This window comes from Cyprinodon tularosa, unplaced genomic scaffold (assembly GCF_016077235.1).
Source record: "Cyprinodon tularosa strain WSP-4 unplaced genomic scaffold, ASM1607723v1 ctg45, whole genome shotgun sequence".
NCBI classification, from domain to species: Eukaryota; Metazoa; Chordata; class Actinopteri; order Cyprinodontiformes; family Cyprinodontidae; genus Cyprinodon; species Cyprinodon tularosa.
In genome coordinates, this window is record NW_024039174.1 from 1,510,968 (window position 1) to 1,533,554 (window position 22,587).

At 37.6% G+C, this 22,587-nt stretch overlaps 1 protein-coding gene across 3 annotated transcripts; it reads right to left on the minus strand.

The window, feature by feature from the left end:
- Positions 1-14,560: 14,560 nt before the first annotated feature.
- abhd4 (abhydrolase domain containing 4, N-acyl phospholipase B) lies at positions 14,561-22,018 on the minus strand. Of its 3 annotated transcripts, none has more exons than XM_038300540.1 (9): positions 21,837-22,018; positions 21,073-21,093; positions 19,225-19,310; positions 19,023-19,127; positions 18,605-18,893; positions 17,506-17,693; positions 17,324-17,435; positions 17,048-17,234; positions 14,561-15,805 (listed from the first exon to the last, which is right to left on the minus strand). In XM_038300540.1, the coding sequence occupies exons 1-9, from the start codon at positions 21,884-21,886 to the stop codon at positions 15,716-15,718; spliced, it is 1,128 nt and encodes a 375-aa protein (XP_038156468.1). In that variant the 5' UTR covers positions 21,887-22,018; the 3' UTR covers positions 14,561-15,715. The 3 variants fall into 3 exon arrangements, with proteins under 3 accessions (XP_038156468.1, XP_038156470.1, XP_038156469.1); XM_038300542.1 differs by having other exon boundaries at positions 21,073-21,145; positions 21,837-21,975; XM_038300541.1 differs by lacking the exon at positions 21,073-21,093 and having other exon boundaries at positions 21,837-22,017.
- Positions 22,019-22,587: the final 569 nt, after the last annotated feature.

Here is a 22,587-nt window from a genome sequence, read left to right on the forward strand (position 1 = left end):
TCTATCTCCCTCTCTCTCTCTCTCCCTCTCTCTCTCTATCTCCCTCTCTCTCTCTCTCCCCCTCTCTCTCGTATATATATATATATATATATATATATATATATATATATATATATATATATATATATATATATATATATATATATATATATATATATATATATATATATATATATATATATATATATATATATATATATATAGTAGTTATGAGGCTGATATCTATAGTGATCTCCTCAGCTGCTGCTGCTCCAGTCGCTCTTCTAAGCGGATCTGTAACTTTCGCTGCTTCCTGCTGTAGAACTCGGAGCCTTTTCGCTCCTCTCTGCAGTTTTTAACGGTTTATTATCCATTAATCATAAACCATAAACGGAGCATTGTCTCTAAACCCAAATTAAAAACTAAAAGCCTCGGTGGATGGTGAGCTGAGCTGCGGGCTGAGGAGGGACAGATTTCAGGTTAAGAAACAAAATCGGCCCCGTTTATAAATCCTAAAATCATTTATTTTTTTCCACACATTCATTAAAATACTGAATTCTTAAAATCTCAAATAAAATGGAAATGAAAGTTCTGACGGAGCGAATGGGAACGCCCACAGACCCTCCCCACACCGCGTCAACGTTCATGGAACTGTGACGTCACGGTGAGTGAGCCGTTACCCATTCAAATCATTCCCCAGACGGGCAGCATTGGATGCGGATCGACAGAACGTTTATCCACATTAACAACCCAGAAGGAATGAATTCAGTATCAGAAATGCCTTTTTCAACATCAGAAATGAACAGGAACATCCCCATCCTCATTCCAAACCTGGAGGAATTAATCAGACAACAGCTGAACACATTCTCTCCAACAGAATGGACCCTGCTTTTACAGGGTGTGAAGGATTCACACACGACTGAAGTCCTGGCAGACATTCTCACCAACATATTCCAGAAATGTGTGGAGGAGACGCTGAAAATCCTACTTCCAATGATTGGAAAGATGTTGGCTGCTAAAACACAACCGGAAACCATTGGAAATATCAATGTGACATTGAGCCGCCCGATTTCAAGAGCAATCCCAAATGTTCTGGATGTTGAACCAGAATGGATTGCTGAGGGAAATAAGATAGACTTATTGATGGAACAGGAGGTCTCTGATAAGGTTACATTGCTGGTAAACGAGATCCTACAGACCCCTGAGTTTTCCGAGAAACCAGTGGTATACGTGAGCCGATGCTTCGGTAATCTGAAAAACTTCAGAGAAATGCTTTCAGAGACCTATGACTGTATCCGAAGATATGTGGCGAAAATCCGTTATCGTTTCCCTGAGAAATTCTGCCGTTTATTTACAAAGATGCATGTTTTCAAAGCGTCTTCAGGCCAAGAAGAGACTGGATCGCTCTCTTCAGAGAAACTTGTAATGACTCCGGCCTTGCAGGAGTCTCTGACCAATGGCATCGCTGATATAATTCTTAATGCCACAGACATCTTAGATCAAGACGCAGAGCCAGAACAATGGGGTGATCCTTTTGATATAGCAGAACTGTCGCAGGAAATCAGCAGAACTATCATAGAGGAAATGAGTTCAGCTGGAAAACCACAGAGCCGTTCAGGTGACCCCCTTTTTAATATTGAAAAAATCGTTCTCAACATCAGAAACATTTTTCATTCAAGGCTCAGAACTGGCAGCTCCGACGCAATCGCCAAACCTGAATTTTCCCAGTTTGTCATACAGCAGTTTAAGAACATGTACGCTTCTGTGCAGAAAGCTTTACTTGCAGGTGACACCAACCTGGTGAAGCTGTTCCGTTACGGATTGGACCAAAGCATTTTGCTTGGACGTACGCCGGACTTTTCGTCACCAAAAGGCCAGAAGGACACAAAAGACATTCCCAAACCAGATTACCAAACCATCAAATCTGAAATTGACGACTTGTGTGACGAACATCTTGGAAATCCATTTCTGGATGACATGATCCAGGAATTTGCAAAGAAACTGACTGATCAATTATACTCAGATGTCATGAGGGAGTATTTTAGTAAAATTCCCTCTCCTCCAAATGAAAACTGGCTGTCAGATTCTGACCTCTCCATAAAGAAAACTAGAGACACCTTTGGGGAGATCCAAATTTGCCCTGAAGTTTTCTATGCCAGAACTGAAGACGAAGTTAGGCTTTTCCTTGGAAAATGCTTTCTTTGGGTAAAGACAGAAGAAATGGAGGGGATAAGTGAAGGAGACAACGTGTGCAGCTTAGTCTCGAAGATCGATGATCTGGTGGAAACATTGTCAAGACAAGCAAGCCCAGAAGCCGGTGTTCAGAATTTCTCATTGGAGGAAAATGAACCGGATGAGCATCGTTTTCAAGAACTAGGGCCGAGCACTCCCCAACCCCAAAATGAACAAGACCTTTCCCAAGAATCAGGGTCAGACAGCAAACCATGTACATTGGAGGAAAATGCCGACCGGTCTGCATCTGTCTCTGGTGATCCAGTTTTTTCTTTTGAAAAGATTCCGTTTGATCTGCCCAGGAAAAGAGAAGAAACATTTGATGAGAACCGACATTTGGCTTTCTTTGTAATGTCCGCAGTGTTGAACTGTTCAAAGAAAAGAGGCGGACCCCTGACGTCATCAGAGATAAGACGGATCTTATCCAATCTGTCGGGAAAGAAAGTAAAGAAACTTGCAGACCTGCCTAAAGATGAAAAATTAGCAAAAAAGATCATTACAGATATCCGCAAACAACTGAGAGAGGAGTTTGGCTCGGATCAAGCGATATACAGTGCAATGACATCAGACACTGTTTGTCCAGTTGAGACTGTAGTGTTAAAATATTTGAGAAGTCATCTCCAAAAACCCCGAAACAGTAAAACTGATGTCTTCTTTGGGGGATTTAGAAACTTTTTCAACGGCCTGTTCCGAAAAAAGAAATCCTCTAACGGCCAGTAGATGAAAACTACAGGCTCTGTTTTTTTTTTTTTTTTTTTTTCTTTCTTTCCATCCATCCATCCATCCATCCATCCATCCATCCATCCATCCATCCATCCATCCATCAGGTTTTCTCCAGGTACTCTGGTTTTTCCTATAAAAACATTAATCTAACAGTATATTCTAAATATTCAATGTTTCCTCTGCTTGATGCAGGCCAATGATTTGACCCTTCTCAAACAGACTAACATCTTTTCTACGACCACCGGATGTGTCTTTCGACATGGTTGTTTAGGAAATGAGAAGCAAGTCATTGCACCAGTTGGGGTTAAATAACTTGTTTCCAGCTGAAAGATAATCGGCCATGCAGTAATTATCCAATAGGAGGCTCGTACCTATCTCCTTAGTTGAATCCAGGTGGCGACCTTTTTTTTGGCCAGGCAGTGTATAAAATCATACATATACACATTGACACGTGCCCACAGACATCTTCATTCATACATTTATTTCTCATAGCCCACACAACGACAACCACTGGTAAAATATGTATACCCCTGTGTATAGTGACTAGGATTGGCTATTGATGTTTACCGTCCTTCTTCCTCCTCAAATATTTCACTGCATGAAAAGTGAGATTTTCGTCCCCGTAAACCCCCGTAAACTCCCGCAGATCTGCCTGATTTTCATCAGTTTCCGACAATTTGCAACCCGCGCTTGTCCGCGTTTGTCGTGCCACAAATTGTCGGAAACGGACTCTGACGTATGTGGAGAGCGATCAGCTGTACTAATGGCCCTAATTAGCATATGAATGCAGTAAACCCGCGCGGCTGGCCAGGTCTGGCTTGAATAACCTACTCAGTATTGGCTGAAATCACTATTCTCAAACAAATGAAATCGCTCGTGATTGGCAGCAAAACCACACGTGGCCACGCCAGGCTTTAATTTTCTTACTGAGTATTGGACGGAACCACTTCTTTTTAAACAAGTAAAGTCGCTCGTGATTGGTTGGCATACATATATATCTACATAGAAATTTACATATATATATATATATTTATATATAAATTTATGAATATATATTTATTCATTCATATATTTATTCATTCATATGCTGTGTATTTATGTTATTCTACACTACTACACAATTATTAGGCTACCATCAAGGACATGAATGAATTTATACAGAAAATGATATTTGCCAGGAAGCTGTTTATGCAAAGAAAGAGCTTTATTAAAACACACACAACTATATACAACGCGTATCCAAACACATGCGTATCTAAAAATTAAAAGTCCGTGAACGGTCCGTTTGCTTCCTCGGGGTTGGAGGTAACTGGCAGCATTCACTGTGCGTGGCCCTGTACTAAGGCATCGCTTCTAACCGGGACTGCAGCTTAACACAGAGTTCAGTGAGATCCGGCCTACGAAATGGCGGCGACCGTACAATCCATAGATATCCATAATAAAGGCTAGATGTCTCGTCCGCGCTGCTGGCCAATGGGGGTCGACGTCCGCACGTGGCGGCCATCTTGCCACAGGCAGCTCGCTCATTCGTAACATTGTGTTTTAAAGGCGCATGTACTGAAATAACCATAACTTCCTCAATTGTCTAACGATTCTCAAACTGTTTGGTTTGTTAAACAAAAGTCAGACATGTAGTTATGATACTGCACACTTATGAATAATTATAACCATGGAATTTCATATGAAAAGAACATTGAATAGAACATACAGGTGCAATAAATATACACATGCACAAGGTATTTATGTTAAATCAATATATGCTATTAAAACTCAGTGTACTGAATGGCAACATGATATATAGATATATCTATAGATATTTATATCTATATAGATAGATATCTATATAGATACCTATATAATATATATATATATGTATATATACATATTTATATATATATATATATATATTTTAATATGTATATATATATATATACATATTTATATATATATATATATATATAAATATGTATATATATATATATATATATATACATATTTATATATATATATATAAATATGTATATATATATATATATATATATATATATAAATATATATATATATATATACATATATATATAAATAAACACTTTTATTTGGGTGTGATTAATTATTTCACAGTCCTAATTTATTTATATTTAAATACATACTTTTATAATATGAATATTATTGTTATAATAGAATATGAAATACTGACAAAAAAGGCTTATTGTGTGGCAACCTCTTGGTGTAGAAGCATAATCCAAGTTTCAAATTAAAGGTAACACTTTGAAGTTTCATGTAGACTATTCGGATTATATATCAGGGGTAATTACACAAAAGTTCCTATTTTTAAACCATTATAAAAGTGACATTTATTTGCTATTAAAATTGGTACAATAGTCCCCTTCACAAGTATATATAGATGTAGCATGTTGAAATCCCCACCTACACTACTGTGATGGTATACACATGGAAGACAGAGATTTAAAAAATGACCCAAAAAACATAGCTTGGCTAATGCCCTTTGCAAAGGAAGGTTTTATTGAGCTTCTGTGTAATGTACAAGAGAGCGTTGTCCACAAGGCCATCAAAGCGGACAGGAAGGTAGCTGTGGTCATGTACTAGCGCAGGAATGTCAGCAAACGGGGATGGAAGATCTTCTCCTCCTGCTTACACATTGTATAACCTGCAGAAACAAAAACAAAAGTGACCAACAACAATTCACGGTGTATAAGATTGGTATATCAATATGTGATTAAATTTCAATGATACACATGCCCTTTTGAAGATGAGCTGGAAAGTTGAAAATGTTTGGCACAACACCATCTTTAAGTTGTCCAAATGAAACTAATGCAAACTTATAAAAGCTTTGAGTCAACAACAATCTTGTAATACTATTATGTCATAGCAAAAGTCTGGCATTTTCCTTTTAATAAACCCAGCAAATTCCTGTAACATAATGTAAGATGTGTTGACAAACCAAATCGATTGGAAATCATGTTAAATTCTGCCTCTTCCACTGATGTAAAGTTGCTGGTTAACGTTAGCAGCTAGCTAAACTGTAACGTTAGCTGCTAACTTACTAACGTTAGGTACTGTCATTACCCGATCCATACCGGAAGCACGATCCGTACCATCAGCTCATTTGCGCGTGCGCAAACAGAATAACTTCCGGTGGCCTTTTTCTTACTTTTTTATTCTTTTGTATTTTTTAGAGGCATGGGTTTCTTTTTGTATATCTTTGTATTTTCGTCAATATTGCATTTTCTAAAAATAAAAAAACAGAAATACATAAAAAAAGTTCAATCGCTTTGTGATAGTTACTTTGACTGCTCTGAGCATGCGCAAATATACGTCACACAGCGTATATATTTAAATTTGTTTAAATATTTGATTTACTCTGTACTTAACTATGCACTCCAGCAGTACTAATCCCACAATGGATTCATTTGTTACCTTTCGTGACCTGCAGTTTTTCATTGATAAGGGAACATTTCCCGAAAATTTGGATTTTTATTCCAGAAAAATGACGTCAAGCAATACAATGGATTGAATTTAAAAAGCATCCATTTCTTCCAGAAAAGTCTTCAATATTGTCTTTACGATGTAGTTTAGTATTCTTTAATTATTTAAGGATATAAATAAAGTTTTTTCAGTACCGTAATTACATTATTTTTTGGCGACCCGGAAGTTATTCTGTTCGCGCAGGCGCAAATGAGCTGATGGTACGGATCGTGCTACCGGTACGGATCGGGGTAGCGACAGGTCTCACTTCGCAGCTTCTTGTTATTAGCCAGCTAACGTTAGGCTAATAATGAAAATACAACAACACTCAGATTATTGTTATTAGCCAACTAATAACTACAACCACATCCACAAAGATTGTAATTTACACCAAAGATTAATTGTCATACAATCGTTATTGGTGTCAGTAAAACCTATATAATTGACTAATAATCTCAGCCGTGATAACTTGCGCAAGTAGCCGTGATGCACAACTATGCTGCGCGATTAAGTCATTTTTCGACAAGAAAATCAGCAATTTCGACATGTTCAAGCATCAAGAATAATAGCCACGTTCATAATGTTTGTAAGAAACCAAACTGTTTGTAAATCCGTCAAGAATTCAGTGAGGTAGGAGTATTTGTGTTCGTGCTGATCACTCACCTAACATTAGGTACCTTTAGTATGGATATCTATGCCACAGAGCACAACAGAAAGCCTGCCTGAGGCAAGATGGCCGCCGGTGATGACGTTTGAGACTCCGCCGTAAGACATCTAGCCTTTATTATGGATATCTATGGTACAATCCATCCAGAGACACCACCAACGACGCCATCTTCTTCGTCGGACATGAGGCCGACGGTGGCCGACTTCCAGAGTTCCACTTCCTCATCTGCCAGCACACTCTGCCTCCCTTTCAGCAGCTGAAAAAAAAAACAATGAATCAGCGCACTGCGTATGGACACAACACATCTATTAATGCACCTGAAAAATAATCACCAAATAAAGTCTTACCCTCTTTCTTCTGGCCCGACTCCGAGCCGATAGCCTCCGCACGCAGCGTGTTGGCTAGCTGCGTATATCTGAAGCTCCTGCGTACCGTCTGAAAATACGTCTTACAGGCAGCTGGAAAACAATTAAATGAGAGTGGTATGAATAAAAAATCAAACGCAAGTCACAGTAACAAGGAAGGAGAAAACATTAAAACAAGTCACTTACACACAATGTCGTCTTTATCAACATCGTGCAAATCTGGACTTGCTGATATGGCTCCGAGCAAATAGGAGGTCTGTGAAAACAAAATGTAGAGCTATGATCGGTATCCATCCGTATCCATTGCCTTTTACCGCAGAATGAAAGCATATTCTTTAAATCTTACCCTTGCTCCGGTTCATAGCGCCTGCAATTAGTCTCCGAGTTGTGAAGACGGCGTACTGCTTCCTGTGAATCACAAAAAATACACTTTAATAAAGCTTGTTCTTGCAAGGCTACTATTAGCAGTAGCTTTAGGCTAGGCTGCTATTAGCCGTAGCTTAGGCTAGGCTGCTTTTAGCCTAGCAGGCAGTAATCGAACATATATTTACCGCTAACATCTCTTCTTTGAGTTCGTCTTGTTCGATGCAGAGTCGCCATCGCGTCCAAGAGGAGTTTTACCCCGAAATCCAGACGCTCCAGACCGCCTGCACAAAGCAAAGCATACATCCTCCACTGTGGCTGCAGACCCCTCCGCTCTGAGTTTCTTGGAGATTGTACAGAGCATGCGCGAGATGAACCAGGGTTTCCGCGGATCAATAAAAATAATTAAAAAATCATTCTTTTTTTTTTAAATCAAGGCCTTAATTGGCACTAAAATTATTTAAATATGTTTATCGAAGTATTTATAATTCTTTAATAAAAAATGCTTATAAAAACAATTTCGTCAGATATATTATATCGCTCCAGGCGGAGAAAAAGCTAGAGGATATATATATATACGTATATATGTGTGTGTGTGTGTGTTCACATACATACAGGAGTCATGGAACTGTGCTTACAGCTCCTTCATTTTCATGTACACTAATAACTTGTGTACATGGTTCTTGTTGATGGCAATAAAATCATTTCAAATAGCATTAAATTAGAGTCACTCATTCCTGTATGAACCCTGTGAACGCTTAATTTAATGTGACATATTAAAAAAATCCCACCATCATCCAGCATATATTCAGTTTCTGCCCAAATATATGTATATATTTTTGAAGATTTTTGTAACGGGGATAAGGATAATTCAAAACTGCTTTTTTTTAATGAACTTGTTCATTACTCCCAAACTCAGCATCTCTTTTCATTCCTGTAATAAGAAGTTTCTTTTGAATGGATTTGATTAAAGTTTAATTCCCTCGGTATAAAATAAATATTTTGATGGAGATGAGAAATCTGCTTCCTCGTTGGTGAATAACCAATAGTTTGGATCCAATCATTTAAATAAACGGTGTTATTTATTTTTTTTTTATATATAAGAATTGTGCTATAATTTCTAGTCACCGATCTGTTGCTGCTATATTTTAATTTGACGAACCGGAATTTGTCGATGTTCTTTTTCCTGTTTGGTGCGATTGCAATTGTGGATCTTGACCTGGCCGGACCTTATGACCACAGTGTACCAATCTTCTGATGGCTACTTCCAACAGGATAATGCGCCATGTTATAAAGTGAATCATCTCAGACTCATTTCTTGAAACTTTTTCACTTAAGTAATTGTGAATTGAGCATATTGACAGACAACATTTTATTTTTTATCTTAAATGCAATTTTTTTTTTAAATAATTACTGCTCTAAATGTATTGCTCTGTCAGCTAAAGATCTGTTTTGGTCTCTATACTTTAATTAAATAAATCAATTCAAGCTAAAATGTAAGAGGCTATACTGAGCCTGATCTCTTTGTATCAGAGATTTTCTTATCTTTTAGAAAAATGTCACTTGGGGTAAACCCCCCCCTGCAACCCTGATTTGCATTTGTATAGCTCACAGCATGTTCATTTACATGTTAAAGCCTCCCCTAGAATTCCATGGGGGGGAGGCATGGGGGGAACACTGCCTAAGAAAGTCCACGTCAATTTCTGACAATTTACGGGAGTTTTCGGCGAAGCCTGCAAATTGTCGTAAACTGCCGCTAACCTGAAGTTCCACGACAATCTACAGTGCCGCATATTGACAAAAATCCCACTTTTCATGCAGTGGAAGTTCTTGGCACCATCAGCTCACCTAATACTTCCCTCCAGGATGATGTCAAAACTGAACAGAGCACCAGCCCAGATGTAGCTACTATGACAAGTAAAAGCAGAAACAGCAGAAAGTTTTAAATTATACTCAGTTTTTTATTAATGCATCTTTGTTGCAAGTAAAAAAAAAAAAAAAAATGCTCTTTGTAAATGATTACTCAGCAGTGTGTGTTTATGTTTTGGGGAAGTTGAGTCAGGTGACACACCCTAAGTAAATTTCATCATTCAAAAAGTCCTATATAATGACTAATACTTCACTCTTTCACTTATCACATTCACTGAACACGACTAGCCCATTAAGAAATGAGCACAACCACAATGTACTAGTGACTAAGCTGTTCTGGGATGAAGCAATCATCCTGCTTTGACAGCTTATGGTCCTATACGTATTATGGTGAATTAAATTCCACTTCACTTATTCTTTTTTCATTTGAAGTCAAAAGTCTTACTTATTCTTGGACCAGCTTCCTTCTGCAGGCTAAAGTTTACATGATACAATTCAAAAGTATGCATTCCACTTAAACCTTTCCACATGTTATCATGCTACAACCAGAACATTATGAGAGGTTTTATTGGGATTTTATTTGCTAGCCAAACAGATGGTAGTACCTATTTGTGAAGGAGAAGAAACTGAGACATCTTTTTAACCCTATAAATGTCCCTCTGTGAAATAGTTCAAAATTTCAATTCAACTGTGTTATTGGAGGACAGAACAAGACCATATTACATTTGTAACTTAAAAAAAGAAGGATTATCATGGAACAAATCAAGCTCAATGTCATTAACAAAAACAGTCACTTCCCCTAATAAGTTAAAAATATATACAATGTAAATCTTTAAGAAATTTGTGAAAAACACTTACAGAAAGTAACATATTTGTTACAGAATAACTGTCAGAACATTAATGCTGATGCAGGTAGCTATTTCATTTTAAACTTAGATTAATACGTTTTTAAAAGATCTTTTTAACTGCATTATTTAATTGATGGTTTTTAACTTAACTTATTAACCTTTTTTTTTTTTTACTTAATTTACAGCAGGTAACATATCACATACAGTAGAGGTGGACCTTGCATACCATGCAGACCACATCTGACCTCATGATTTTGCCTTGTTTGCTGCAAAGTGGACAATAAAACATTAAAAATGTTTAACAAATATAACATGTAGCTTGCATTTGTAACCAGCAGTGTTTACTCGGATAAATAGATAAATAAAAAAGTGTAAATCACACACCTGTCTGCATTTTGGTCATCGGAAAGCTAAAGATTCCAGGTCCTGCTGAGAGACCACCCCTCATCTGAATTTCAATGCTCATGGTCGGCTGTAGCCAAATCATATCTAATGGAGATTTTCTGCGCCCCAAACAGTTACTGTGCTCAGATCTTCCACCTGCTCTGCTACAATCAGAACCCAGCTGAGATGCAACTTCTCACTAAAAGCAATCTTCTGATTACCACCAGGATCCAGGGTGTGCATCCTCTCTATCCAGATGTCACTAAAGTGAATTTTTCCAAAGTGTTCTTGCTGCAAGATGCACATAAGCTTGTTTGCTTCAAGTTCTGGGTTTGATTCTGCAAGTGGGTCAAGAAGCAAAAGAACATGATACAGGGTGGATGGAAGATGGATGTAAAGAGGCAGTTTTTCAGTCTCAACTTAAGGAGGCAGGTTACAAATGAAAACTACACTTCAAGAAATAATGTATCACTTATGTTTTTACTTATACCCTACTTAAAGTTGGCAGAACTATAATAAGATACATTGAAGTTCAGACAGATGGAGCTGAGTGGTGCTTAAGCACCCAATCTCCTGCTTCACAGACCAAACTGCAGCATCTGCATAACTTCTATGAAACAGGCAGGCGCGTAAAAATAAGCAATACTTAACATTATATCATCATCAGAATTTTCAGTAATACTTTAAACAAAGTCTGGAAAATATAACATCCATCCATCCATCCATCCATCCATCCATCCATCCATCCATCCATTTACTCCCGCTTAGTCCTGGTCAGAGTTGCGATGGAGCCAGTGCCTATCTCCAGTACTCTATAGGCGAGAGGCAGGGTACACCCTGGATAGGTCGCCAGTCTGTTGCAGGGCAACAGAAACACAAACAACCATTCACACAAATGAGAGAAGACGATTAGCCTAACAGTCATGTTTATGGACTGTGGGAGGAAACCAGAGTACTCGGAGGGAACCCATGCATGCACAGCATATGCAAACTCCATGCAGAAAGACCCCTGGTCAGGAATCGAACCCGGAACCTTCTTGCTGCATGGCAACAGTGCTGCCTTCTACACTATGCAGCCCGAAAATATAACATGCAATATTTAATTATAGGATCCTGGCTAAAACACTTTCTGTGAAAAATCACCTTCAGTGAAGACATATTTTTCATGCATTCATTTACTGTCGCCTAGAAAAAGTTTCGCTGTTTATTAACATTATAATTAATAAATGTAGAAATAAAAACATGATCTATGTTAGCAGTATCAATAAAATAAACACTAGTAGGAAACTGTTACTTAGTCGGACTTTATTAGCATCAAATGCACTTACATGAACTAACTAAAGTGGGTTTATGATTTCAAATTAAAGTTTTTTTCAGTTAAGCTCCATTAATTCCTTTAATTTGTATATAAACCATAAAACAATGTAGTTTTACAAATTAAGCAACTGATAGGGAGGCTACAAAAGCATCAGCATTCTATTTTACAAAAAGGTAAAAAGAAACCACTGGAATTTGTTTTCCAAGTTTGAAGACGTTTTGCTTCCCATCCACAAAGCTTTTTGTGGATAAGACTCGGCTGTCCATCTACACCTCATGGACAAAGGAAATTCTTTTGAGTACCAGACTGTTCACATTTTGGACAAAGAAGACATGTGGTTTGAAAGACAGAAAGGGTGGTCTCAGGTTCCAGCTCTCAAAAACCTACAACGCAGCAATAGAGTTGATTCCTTCCTGCTATCAACTCAATCCTCATCGCCATGCTGGGGTCCAAGACATCTCGCCTGGTCAGCCAGGCCAACAACGCCCTTAATGACTCCCCTTTTCAGAGGCATAGGCCAGTATCAGGTATTGCAGGCCAACAAGACGTCAATGCATCCCCATTACTAAGGGGACCTGTTCTTCCGGTTCCGTTAATTTGCATTTTTTTCTAGGCCATAACAAGGCTTTATTGGGCTACTCTATAAAAGCCTGGAACTCAATGCTAATCCAGCATTTTTGAATTGAAAAAGCTTCCTGGATGGGAAGTGAAGCGTCTTTAAACTTGGAAAACAAAGTCCAGTGGATTGTTTTTTTAAAATAAAGTTTTATGGAATAACTATGACCTGGATGACTGAGAATCTTCACCAGCACATCAACATTCTACTGTGTTTTTTGATGAATAACTTTGTTGATGGGGGGTGGGGCTTTATTTTGGCTTAGACACCTGCCCACCCCCCATAAAAAATGTGCACATGCCTGTTAAAAGTTCCAGCTGCAGTGATAAATGTAAACAACAGGCATGGACACTAAGAATTTTAGTGGGTTTCCCACATCCTTGCTAAGAATGTATTCGTGTATGTGAATTGTCGCATGTACCTGTGCTCACCCTGTAATGTACTAAAGATGTTTCTATGGTAAATCAATGACTGACTGGCTATAGATCATTTTTTCCTGCTGTGAGGAGGATTAAGTGAGAAAGTATATATTAATATTTCTGAGACATAATAAATGAACAGATTTTTATAGTAGTTTCTTTTTTCTGTCCTTGACTACAGTTTTAATAACTTGAGTGAATCAGTGATGAAATTGAGAATAAATAATGGTAATTTGTTTAACAAGACATTTTTGTTTTACATTTTGCAGCCCTACTTTAAGGTAATTTGGCTGACTCTTAGTGAATAATACAACCTAATTATTTCTTATTTCACACCATGCATTTAAATGCCTCTAATGGGCCAGTTTTCAAATACCTTTTGTTGGTTTAACCATTAACTGAAAAAGGAAACAAAAAACAAAACATTTAGTTTGTTGTGCAGAAGAGGAAGGCTGTCAACTGGCGAAAGTCCTTTTTTGCAATTTTAAAGACACTGATCTTAACTTATGTTAATTTGTAATGAGATTTTCCTCCAACCTTACTTCACACCTCTGCATCAAATCTGATGAAGATATGGTGATTATTAATGACAGACAAGCAAGCTAATTGAACTTTTGTTTTTTTTCTTCCTGCAATGGGCATTAAAATGGCAGAGCTGGTAGTGTGAACATAAAATGCATCCACAATGAGGCGCTGAACGAACCCTGGTGTATTTGGGTGCAGAGGAAGGATATCGCATGTGACAGTTTGTGTCGAATGAGAACCTGATCGAAACTAACTCTGAAAGAGTGTTGGGCATCATGCAGCAGCACTGGGGGAGATGTCAAGTAAGAATAGGACAGGACTGGAACAGCTGCTCATATACACCTGTCCTAAAAAAACATGTCTTTTTTAAATAAATGGACAAATGAACAATTAATATTAACTTTGCTATTACTGAACAACTCAAGCAACATAAATCAACAGGAACTGAAGATGTTAAAATTACCTTTAAAAATCAGTTTTGATGAGGAATAAATTATGGTTGCTATGCAGCAAGAAGGTCCTGGGTTCAAAACCCTGATTGGGGTCTTTTCTATGCACTTTGCACGTTCTCTCCATGCATGTTTTCTTCTTTCTTTTGTTAATCCTTTTGGTATGAGTACATGTGTGCATAGTTGTGTGTCTTCTGTTTCTCTGTGAAGCCTTGTGACTGGTAACCTATCAAAGTTAAACCCAACCTCTTATCCAAAGTTTCCTTGAGGTAAGCACCAATTCCCCCTATCAACCGAAGACAGATAGTAATAATAGATACAATATATAAGGTTGTAATTTTGAACACCATGGTAACATACAAAAACATGTCTGAGCAGTTCAGGAAAGTGTAGACGTTTATGAGCCAGGTACAGATTTAAACAGGTCAAAAAAAAAAAAGGAAATCATCCATTCCAATGTACACAATGTCTTTAGGTGAAGTCCATTCAAAACAACTGTAAACAGGTTTGAACATCTAAGTAAGTTTACCCTGAAAGGTAAACCTCAAGATCCTAAAATACATCACAGAAAAAAAGTCTTTACAGTAGCAGCATCTTGCTGCTGTCGATATGAAATTGCATGTTTATGGGTTGATGTGCAGTGATTAATGTCCCCAACATGGTTTATTGCAAACTATAAATAGGATCTCTTTTACTATTTTGTCAATGGCGTCCTTCTTGCCACTCTTCCCCTCTAGATTCCGTGCAAAATGTTATTGCTCAAATACTCAGTCTATTATCTCATCAAAGTTAAGGCCAAATACAGTATTAAATATACAAATATTTCAATGAACTGACTAATACAGGGTGCTCATTTTTATTACTTTTGCTAAGAAGAAACAAATCTATCAGATCCCAAAAGAAATGAGTACTGACCTCTACTGGTAGGGAAATGTAGTACATGACTGATAAGTGGTTGGGAAACATTCTTAGGGTATGAAATATGACTGTGATAAGATGAAACAGTAAAGGAGACTTAGAAGGCAACTGAAGATGACCCTTCCAGGCACAAAATAAAGTGGGAATCACAAGCTTATCTGGCAGCTCAGGAATAAATAAAACACAGGCATCTTAAGATATGAATCTATGTCGCTTTGTGTTAACCATAAAGTCAACCTTACCACAGTTTTAAGTGCTGGACAAATACATTTGGCTAACTGTCAGTGGGATGACATTAATGATTAAATCGTGTAATAAATACATATTTGTCAAATTACAAACATCGTCCATTAACTGGGAGTGAAAAAAAAAAAAAAGATTTATAACAATTTAAAAAAAGAGCAGATTTACTTTCAGACACATAATATATCTACAAAAGCCTCAAATCATTTAGACTGTTTGACATGCTGAGGCTGCAGGGCTGGATTCGCCATGATGGCTTCTGCAGATACAGCGCAGAATCATAGGTTCTTTGGAGATGCAAAAACACGCCTTCAGTCCACAGATTTACATATGTTTTCCACCACCTTGTTGAAGACTTCTGGTTCATCAGCATACACATGGTGTGAGGCGTTATCTATCAGCTGCAAAGGGAACAGTTTGGGGAAAAAAGGACATGAAACACAGCTAGTTACAGACTTATTTAACTAAAATCACATCTAAGTTTACAGTTTTAGCTTTTGATTGAAGTGGCAAGGTGCCTTTCATAAGAACATTAGTTTAGACTTTTCACATTTCAACATACAGCAATTAAAACTTCTATATACTTTTTTCTAAGATTTTATGTTATAGACAAATAAAAACCAGCAAATAACTCTTAAGTCTAAGTCATGCATGTTGAAAGTGTGACATGCATTGGTGTTAAGCTCCCAGAGTGCACACTTTAAAGAACAATGTTTTTTTTTTTTTTTTTTTTTTGTAAATGTAGCATTAGTTTGGTTGGAATATACAGTATTTGTATCAGCTTTGTAAATCCAAGGACAGAAAGTATTGCCAGTTCATCATAACGGAATAGTTTAAGCTAAGTCAAACTGAATGGCGGATCGATATATAGATCCATGGTAACTATCCTAGCTTATATTGGTGATGTGGTGCCCAGTGCAATTTTCAGTCTTGGTTTCCCAAGGCACCTATAGTTGCATATTAGGGCACAAAAAAAAAAAAAGTTTAATATGTCCCAAGACATGTATCAATCTTCCAGAACTTACTTTTTTCTCTTCTCTCCACTCTAACATTAACACAAATAACATGATGATCATGTCAGATCTATTGGTTTCCTAAACAAACACACATTATTTGACTTTCCAAATTATGAACAACTTTTTTTCATTTTCTTTAGGGATATCCCTATCCAATATAAATTTTTAGAATTTGTCGAATAACAGCCATAATACAGCATCGGATTTGATTGGCCTGCATTTAAAATCTCCAATATATGTAAGCTGATAGAAAAACTATGCTTTTATCTTCTACAGTTTAAAGTTAATGTAACCCACTGGTTAAAAATAATTGGATAATTGTTCTAAAACCTAATGCTGTCGACTATCGTTCTCCGTTTAAGTAATACCAATTGATAAAGCCTTTTCTAACACTACCGACTGCAAAACGAGTAATTAAAGCATGTATGATTTGTGTTGCTGCCTTATTACCTCAATATCAATATTGTATTAAAAAGTTGTATCGGGACATCCCTTGTTTGCTTATCAAATAAAATCCTGATGAAGACATTGATGATGTAGTTGTACAAATTAAAGGGATATGAATAATTACAGGCCTATTACTGGTATATACTGAATAAGCCTGTTGCTTGCCATTTGTCCACTCACCAGTACTTTGGTGTAGGCCTTGCACCTAATCTCGGCTGCTCTGTCCCCAGATGAGCTGTCCACCCAGGACCGAGCCCCGTACAGCATGGTGACAGGCATGGAAGGGGACAGCAGATTTACTCGCTGCAGCATGGGCCTCTTTGCCCAGCCCAGTGTTTCTGACATGGCCCGGAAACCAACCTCCCCACTGGGAGAGTGAGAGACAACAACAAGAAAGGGAGACATTGTAATTTTTCCCAGGAATAAATTAGATGTTAGGACCTTATTTGACCGTACCTTGGAGTCTGTGCATTACAGTGGTAAATATACTGTGTCATTGTGTCATCATCAAAAAGGTCCTCAAATTTTCTTTTAAAATCAGGGCGGAATCTGTTCACCAATCCTGGACCTGAATGAGGAAACCAAAATGGTGAGATGATGGTGCAACATTTCAACTAATACAAATACTAAATACTTACCCCATGGGCCTGCAGCTCTGATAACAGCCAGAGGGTTAAACAAGCTAAAAATCGATATAATGGCTTTTGCCCATCGGGGAGGGCCGGGCCTCTTTACCACCTCAGAACCTTGATCCTGACTCTGCTGGCTCTCTGGTTTGGGTCGCTCTGGGAAGCCCCAGGGGTCCACCAAGATAAGGTGAGAAACTCTGTAAAGAGATTAAAATAATGACATTTATTTGGAACAAGCAGCTTATATGTAGAAAAGGGTAGTAGTATTTAATGCAGTACATGGAATAACCACCAGATGGTGACAAAAATAAAAGGGAACATTTTCTTTAATTATTTTGTTAAAGAAATCTCAGAAATGTTCAACATGAGCTGATTTTTAAAATCTGAAAAGATTGTTCAGAAACTTTGTGTTGCTCTAAATACATTTGCAGCAGGCTGTAACAGTAAAGATAACTCTATTAAATTAGACAGATGTTATTGGGTGGGTAAATATTTTTAAGGCAATAGTGAACATAAAAAGATACATTATCAGTTTCATTTAGAGAAACCTTGTTTAATAGTCTTAGCATTGGGCTATGCAAATTGCGCTTGTAGGATTTGTTTATGGAAAGCAGCTGCTAACCAGTAAACCTACTTCACAGTGGTGGTTTAACAATGAAAGGTGGAACTGCAGCCTAAAGAATGCAGAGTAAGCATTCAGTGTGGTAAGAGGGGTAAATCCTTTTTAGAGCTAACTACTGGAAAACCGCAGTACAGAGTGGAAACTTAGGAGTCTGCAAGTTTCCATAGCAACCATTAGACACTATTCTTTGTCCTATTATCACAAATGACAACATGTGGAGTTTACTAGGACTTCAACTCAACTGAGCAATGGTTCGATGGGCATAAAATCAACCTTCGTTCATGAGTATCTCAGAGGACTGATCAAAGATGCTGCAGTGACGTGTATGTTATTGGACTGTCAAATTGACACAGCAGGGGTCCTAATTAATGTAGAAAGCAGGAATTTTGTCTGTTATTTTCCTATATACATATTTTAATTACTTTTTTTTTTTTCAAATTTTTCTGTGAACTTATTCTCAGTAAAAAGAGAGCCATGAATAATTACCTGGAAGGGTGTTGAATTGCGTATGAGGTAGCCAGATAGCCCCCCAGGCTGTGCCCTAATAGAATCATGCTCTCCAGACCAACAGCCTGCCTCCACTGTTCAATAGAGTCGACAAACTGCTCCTCTGCCTTGGCAGGATCTGAGGGGAATGGAGGCCTCGAACTCCTACCAAAGCCCAAAAGGTCGAAGGCGTAGACTGTCCGTGAGCGGCTCAGTGCATCTAGGTTCCTGATCCACAGTCCAACCCCTCCTCCAAAGCCATGAACCATTACCAGGGGAGTCTTAGGTGCTGGGGAAAAACAGGATGAGGAAAACATCAATCTTCTGAGAGCTGACTTTTAATGTAAAGTCTTAAGCTTTTTTTATTTTGCTTTCACGCCTATTTCCTTCCTGCAAGGACTATTTAGGATCTCAATACCTTGCTCTGCAGATTTGGGAGTCCCCTTGTTGGTAAGAGACAGAGTCCATATTCGGTCCTGGTTCTGGAGGGTCACAAACCTTGCCCATAAATCATTCTTAATACCTGTTGAGTGGAGCAATGAAACAGTGAGACAGGTTTTCTAACGAATGCTCAGTGGTTACGTAATCAAACTGCATACTGTCTGTGAACACAGCCTTACAGGCAAGAATTTTAGACTCTGTAGTCTTCAACAGGGACATGGAGGTCGGACGCCAGGAGGGCCACCAGCTCCAGATTGAACCTGACCTAATCAAAATAAAATGAAAAGAGAAGCATGTAAAGAATATGATTTTAGATGGTACAGAAACTGTTCAGCACATGCTGAATGCTTACTAACAATGCCTCTGGCTCAAGTCCAGGGTTAGAGTAAGTGTAATCAATGCCATCGTTTGCATAACACTCCCAACCACACACTTTTGTTATCCTCCAGATGATTTGGACTGACTTCCATTTATTTCTATGGTCTAACCCAGACCCGGCCTTACCCTTACCATAACTGTTCCTAATAAACATCTAACCCTAAAGGTAACTAAAACTAAACTTACGCCCTAATCCTAAGGTTAAACCCCTACCCCAAAACTGGACCTTCCCTCATGGGAAACAGGCAACTGGTCTGCACAAGGACTCGTAAGTCCACACAGAGGAGCATAAAAAATTGGGGAAGTTGGTCTTACACTGTCCCCACAAGGTAACAAAAAAGCATCTATAAACACACAGAACGGAGAAGACAGAGAGAGAGACTACAGCGCATTTGAAAGCATTCATGCTGTGAATAGCCTTTATTTAATACGTTCAAGGTCAGAGAAGTGGGTCCTTGGAACATTTTGTGGAAGTGCTTTTCTCTCATGCAGGAAATATCAAAATATGGATTTTCCCCCCCCCCTCCTTTAAGCACACACCGCATAACCAGATGACAAGGTAAATGGTTTAACAGAAATCCTTTTTCTTAGGTCTTTTTTATGTTCATTTTAATGTGATTTATTGAAATGTTTGTCTTTAGACTAACAAAAAATAAAAAAATGTCAAGTTAAAAATTGAAGGATTAATGAATTCCAAACTAAAAAAACTCTGAAAACTTAGGTGTGTGTTTGTATTTATCCCTCTATTGCTTTGATAATAGCAAATTAAAATAAATTCTAGTGCAACAAATTGCAAATACATATGAAGTGCCTGTCTTTAAATTAATTTCATTATAAAGAGGACTTAAAGCTTAGAAAACGCTGACAAACAGCATAATTAGGCTAGGGGACCACAGCAGAAAGTCCATGGAAAATTTTAAAGCAGATTATGCTTATTTAACAACATCCTTAGGTTTGGACATATCAGAGATTCCTCACAGGTCATTGATTCAGAGCATTATTGAGAGAAGAAACCAAAACATTCTGGAGTCGCCGCAGAGATTCACTGATTTGCTTAAAGATTCTGCCCAAATAATTTGAATCACTCTACAAAACTCTCCTTTGTAGAGGACTTCCAAAAAGAGAAAAAACTATGAAAAATGCTGTTTACTTTTGACCACACATGTGTATGAGACACAGAAAATAATGCAAAAAGATGTTCTGACAATGTGCCTTTAAACATGAACTCCATGGAAGAGGTCATGTGTGGCAGAAAACTAACACACTAATCACACCATTCCTATAGTAAAGCATGGTTGTAGATGCATCATTCTGTGGGATATTTTTCCTCCAGCTTCAACAAGGAAAAGTTCTCAGAATTGATAGGATGAGGCATAAATACAGAGCAGTCTGGGAGGAAAACATAAGAGAATACAACAGACCAAACTTCATGCTTGAGAATTTTTTTTCTTTTTTCAAATAAATTAATGAATCTATTATTTCCATGAAATAACTATTCACCACACTGCGTTATTTTTCCAATAAAACAAACAAAACATAGTTAAAACATTTTAAGGTTATACATGCTTCACCAAAAGCACAGTGCAAACCTGATAGTCTCTTACTGGTTATTAGTATTTTATAACATAGCAATGCACCTGGAATCTCACCTGTTTTTTGTATTTTCCAACCTGGAGAACAAAGAGTGATGAAGCTGAACTGAAGTGACGTGAGCTCAATTATCTGATGGTGAACAAAACTTGTAAAAATACATGAGTCAGCAATTACCTTTACCTCATATATATCTGTATTAACCTTTAGATTTATATCAGTTTTATGGTTTTTCTTGTGATGATAGAAAAGTGGGTAAAAAGTAAAGGCAATACATAAAGGATGCCGGATGATGTCATCTGATAATGCAGGAAGAAATCAATGGCAAAGGTAAAACTATCACCTGTTCCACCAATAAAAATGCAGCTCAGTTTTTCTGAGTCACTGGAGATTATTCTCTAACCTCTGCTCTCCTTTATTCACGCAGGGGCTTTTGTTAAGCATGTTTGCTTAACCACCATTAATAATAGAAAACAAACTAAACAGGCTACTGGATATGTATTATAATAATGGCACCATATGATTCTCGATTAAACGTTTATATTCCCTCAGATTAAAAACAAGGAGCCAGATTATTATAAAAGGTTATCATTTTTCAGATTATGTAATGTTACATTTACATTAGGCTATACATAAACAGCTACGTAAAGATTGTAAATCCAGACTAGGGAGCAGTTTCTACCTCCCTGACACATCATTATTTATTTTTCACCCCTTATAGATAATAAAAACTGGACCTACACGTCCAGTTTTCACAAGTTGACCTAATGTAGAGTGATGTAAAGAGCGGAGATGTTTAGTTAAAGGTGTGGAAGTTACTCACTCTGTCTCGCAGTTGTTCTGCATGGGAGCTGGTGCTGGAGCTGGATCCATCGGCTGTTACATTCAAATCAAACAAAGTCACACACAAATGTCAACCGACTTCTCCGAAATTGCATTAAGCCCTGTCTGCTATCTATTTAACTTATGTACGTTTTGTAACCAACCAATTCCTACGTAATGTGACCGCGTGCAAAGATCGCTTCTTAGAAAGATGTAGTTGCCCGCAAAAAATTTGAGTCCCCTGTTTATTAGCATCGTTGAGAAAACCTTTGAGAGTTCACAGAACTAAAACACTTTAGCCATTGTTTATGTTTAACAACATTCCACAAGGTGATACAAATTGAGAATATACAAACAATACAAACATAAGAAAAAATAAACTATATCGTTTTAAACTGCACATTCCCACCGAAAGTCTAAGATATCTATATATAATTAAGTTAATAAAAATGTCGTTTCTATATGAGTGAGTTAAATATATACGCTTATCTAAAACGCAAAAACATTTAAAAATAAATAGCCAAAAAACTATAAATGCAATGAAATTGTAGCTGAACATCTTTCCTTTATTTGAATCTATGTGCTTCACGTTGGGTAACGTTTACGTACTGTACGTAGGAATTTGACTTCCTCACCCCCGCATGACCGGTACGTAAAGTTGTCTAACATATTGTGAGTGGCAACTTTGCTACGGAAACAAAGCTCTGTGATTTCTGAAAACGTTTTAGTTTTTATTCTCACGATGTCAACAA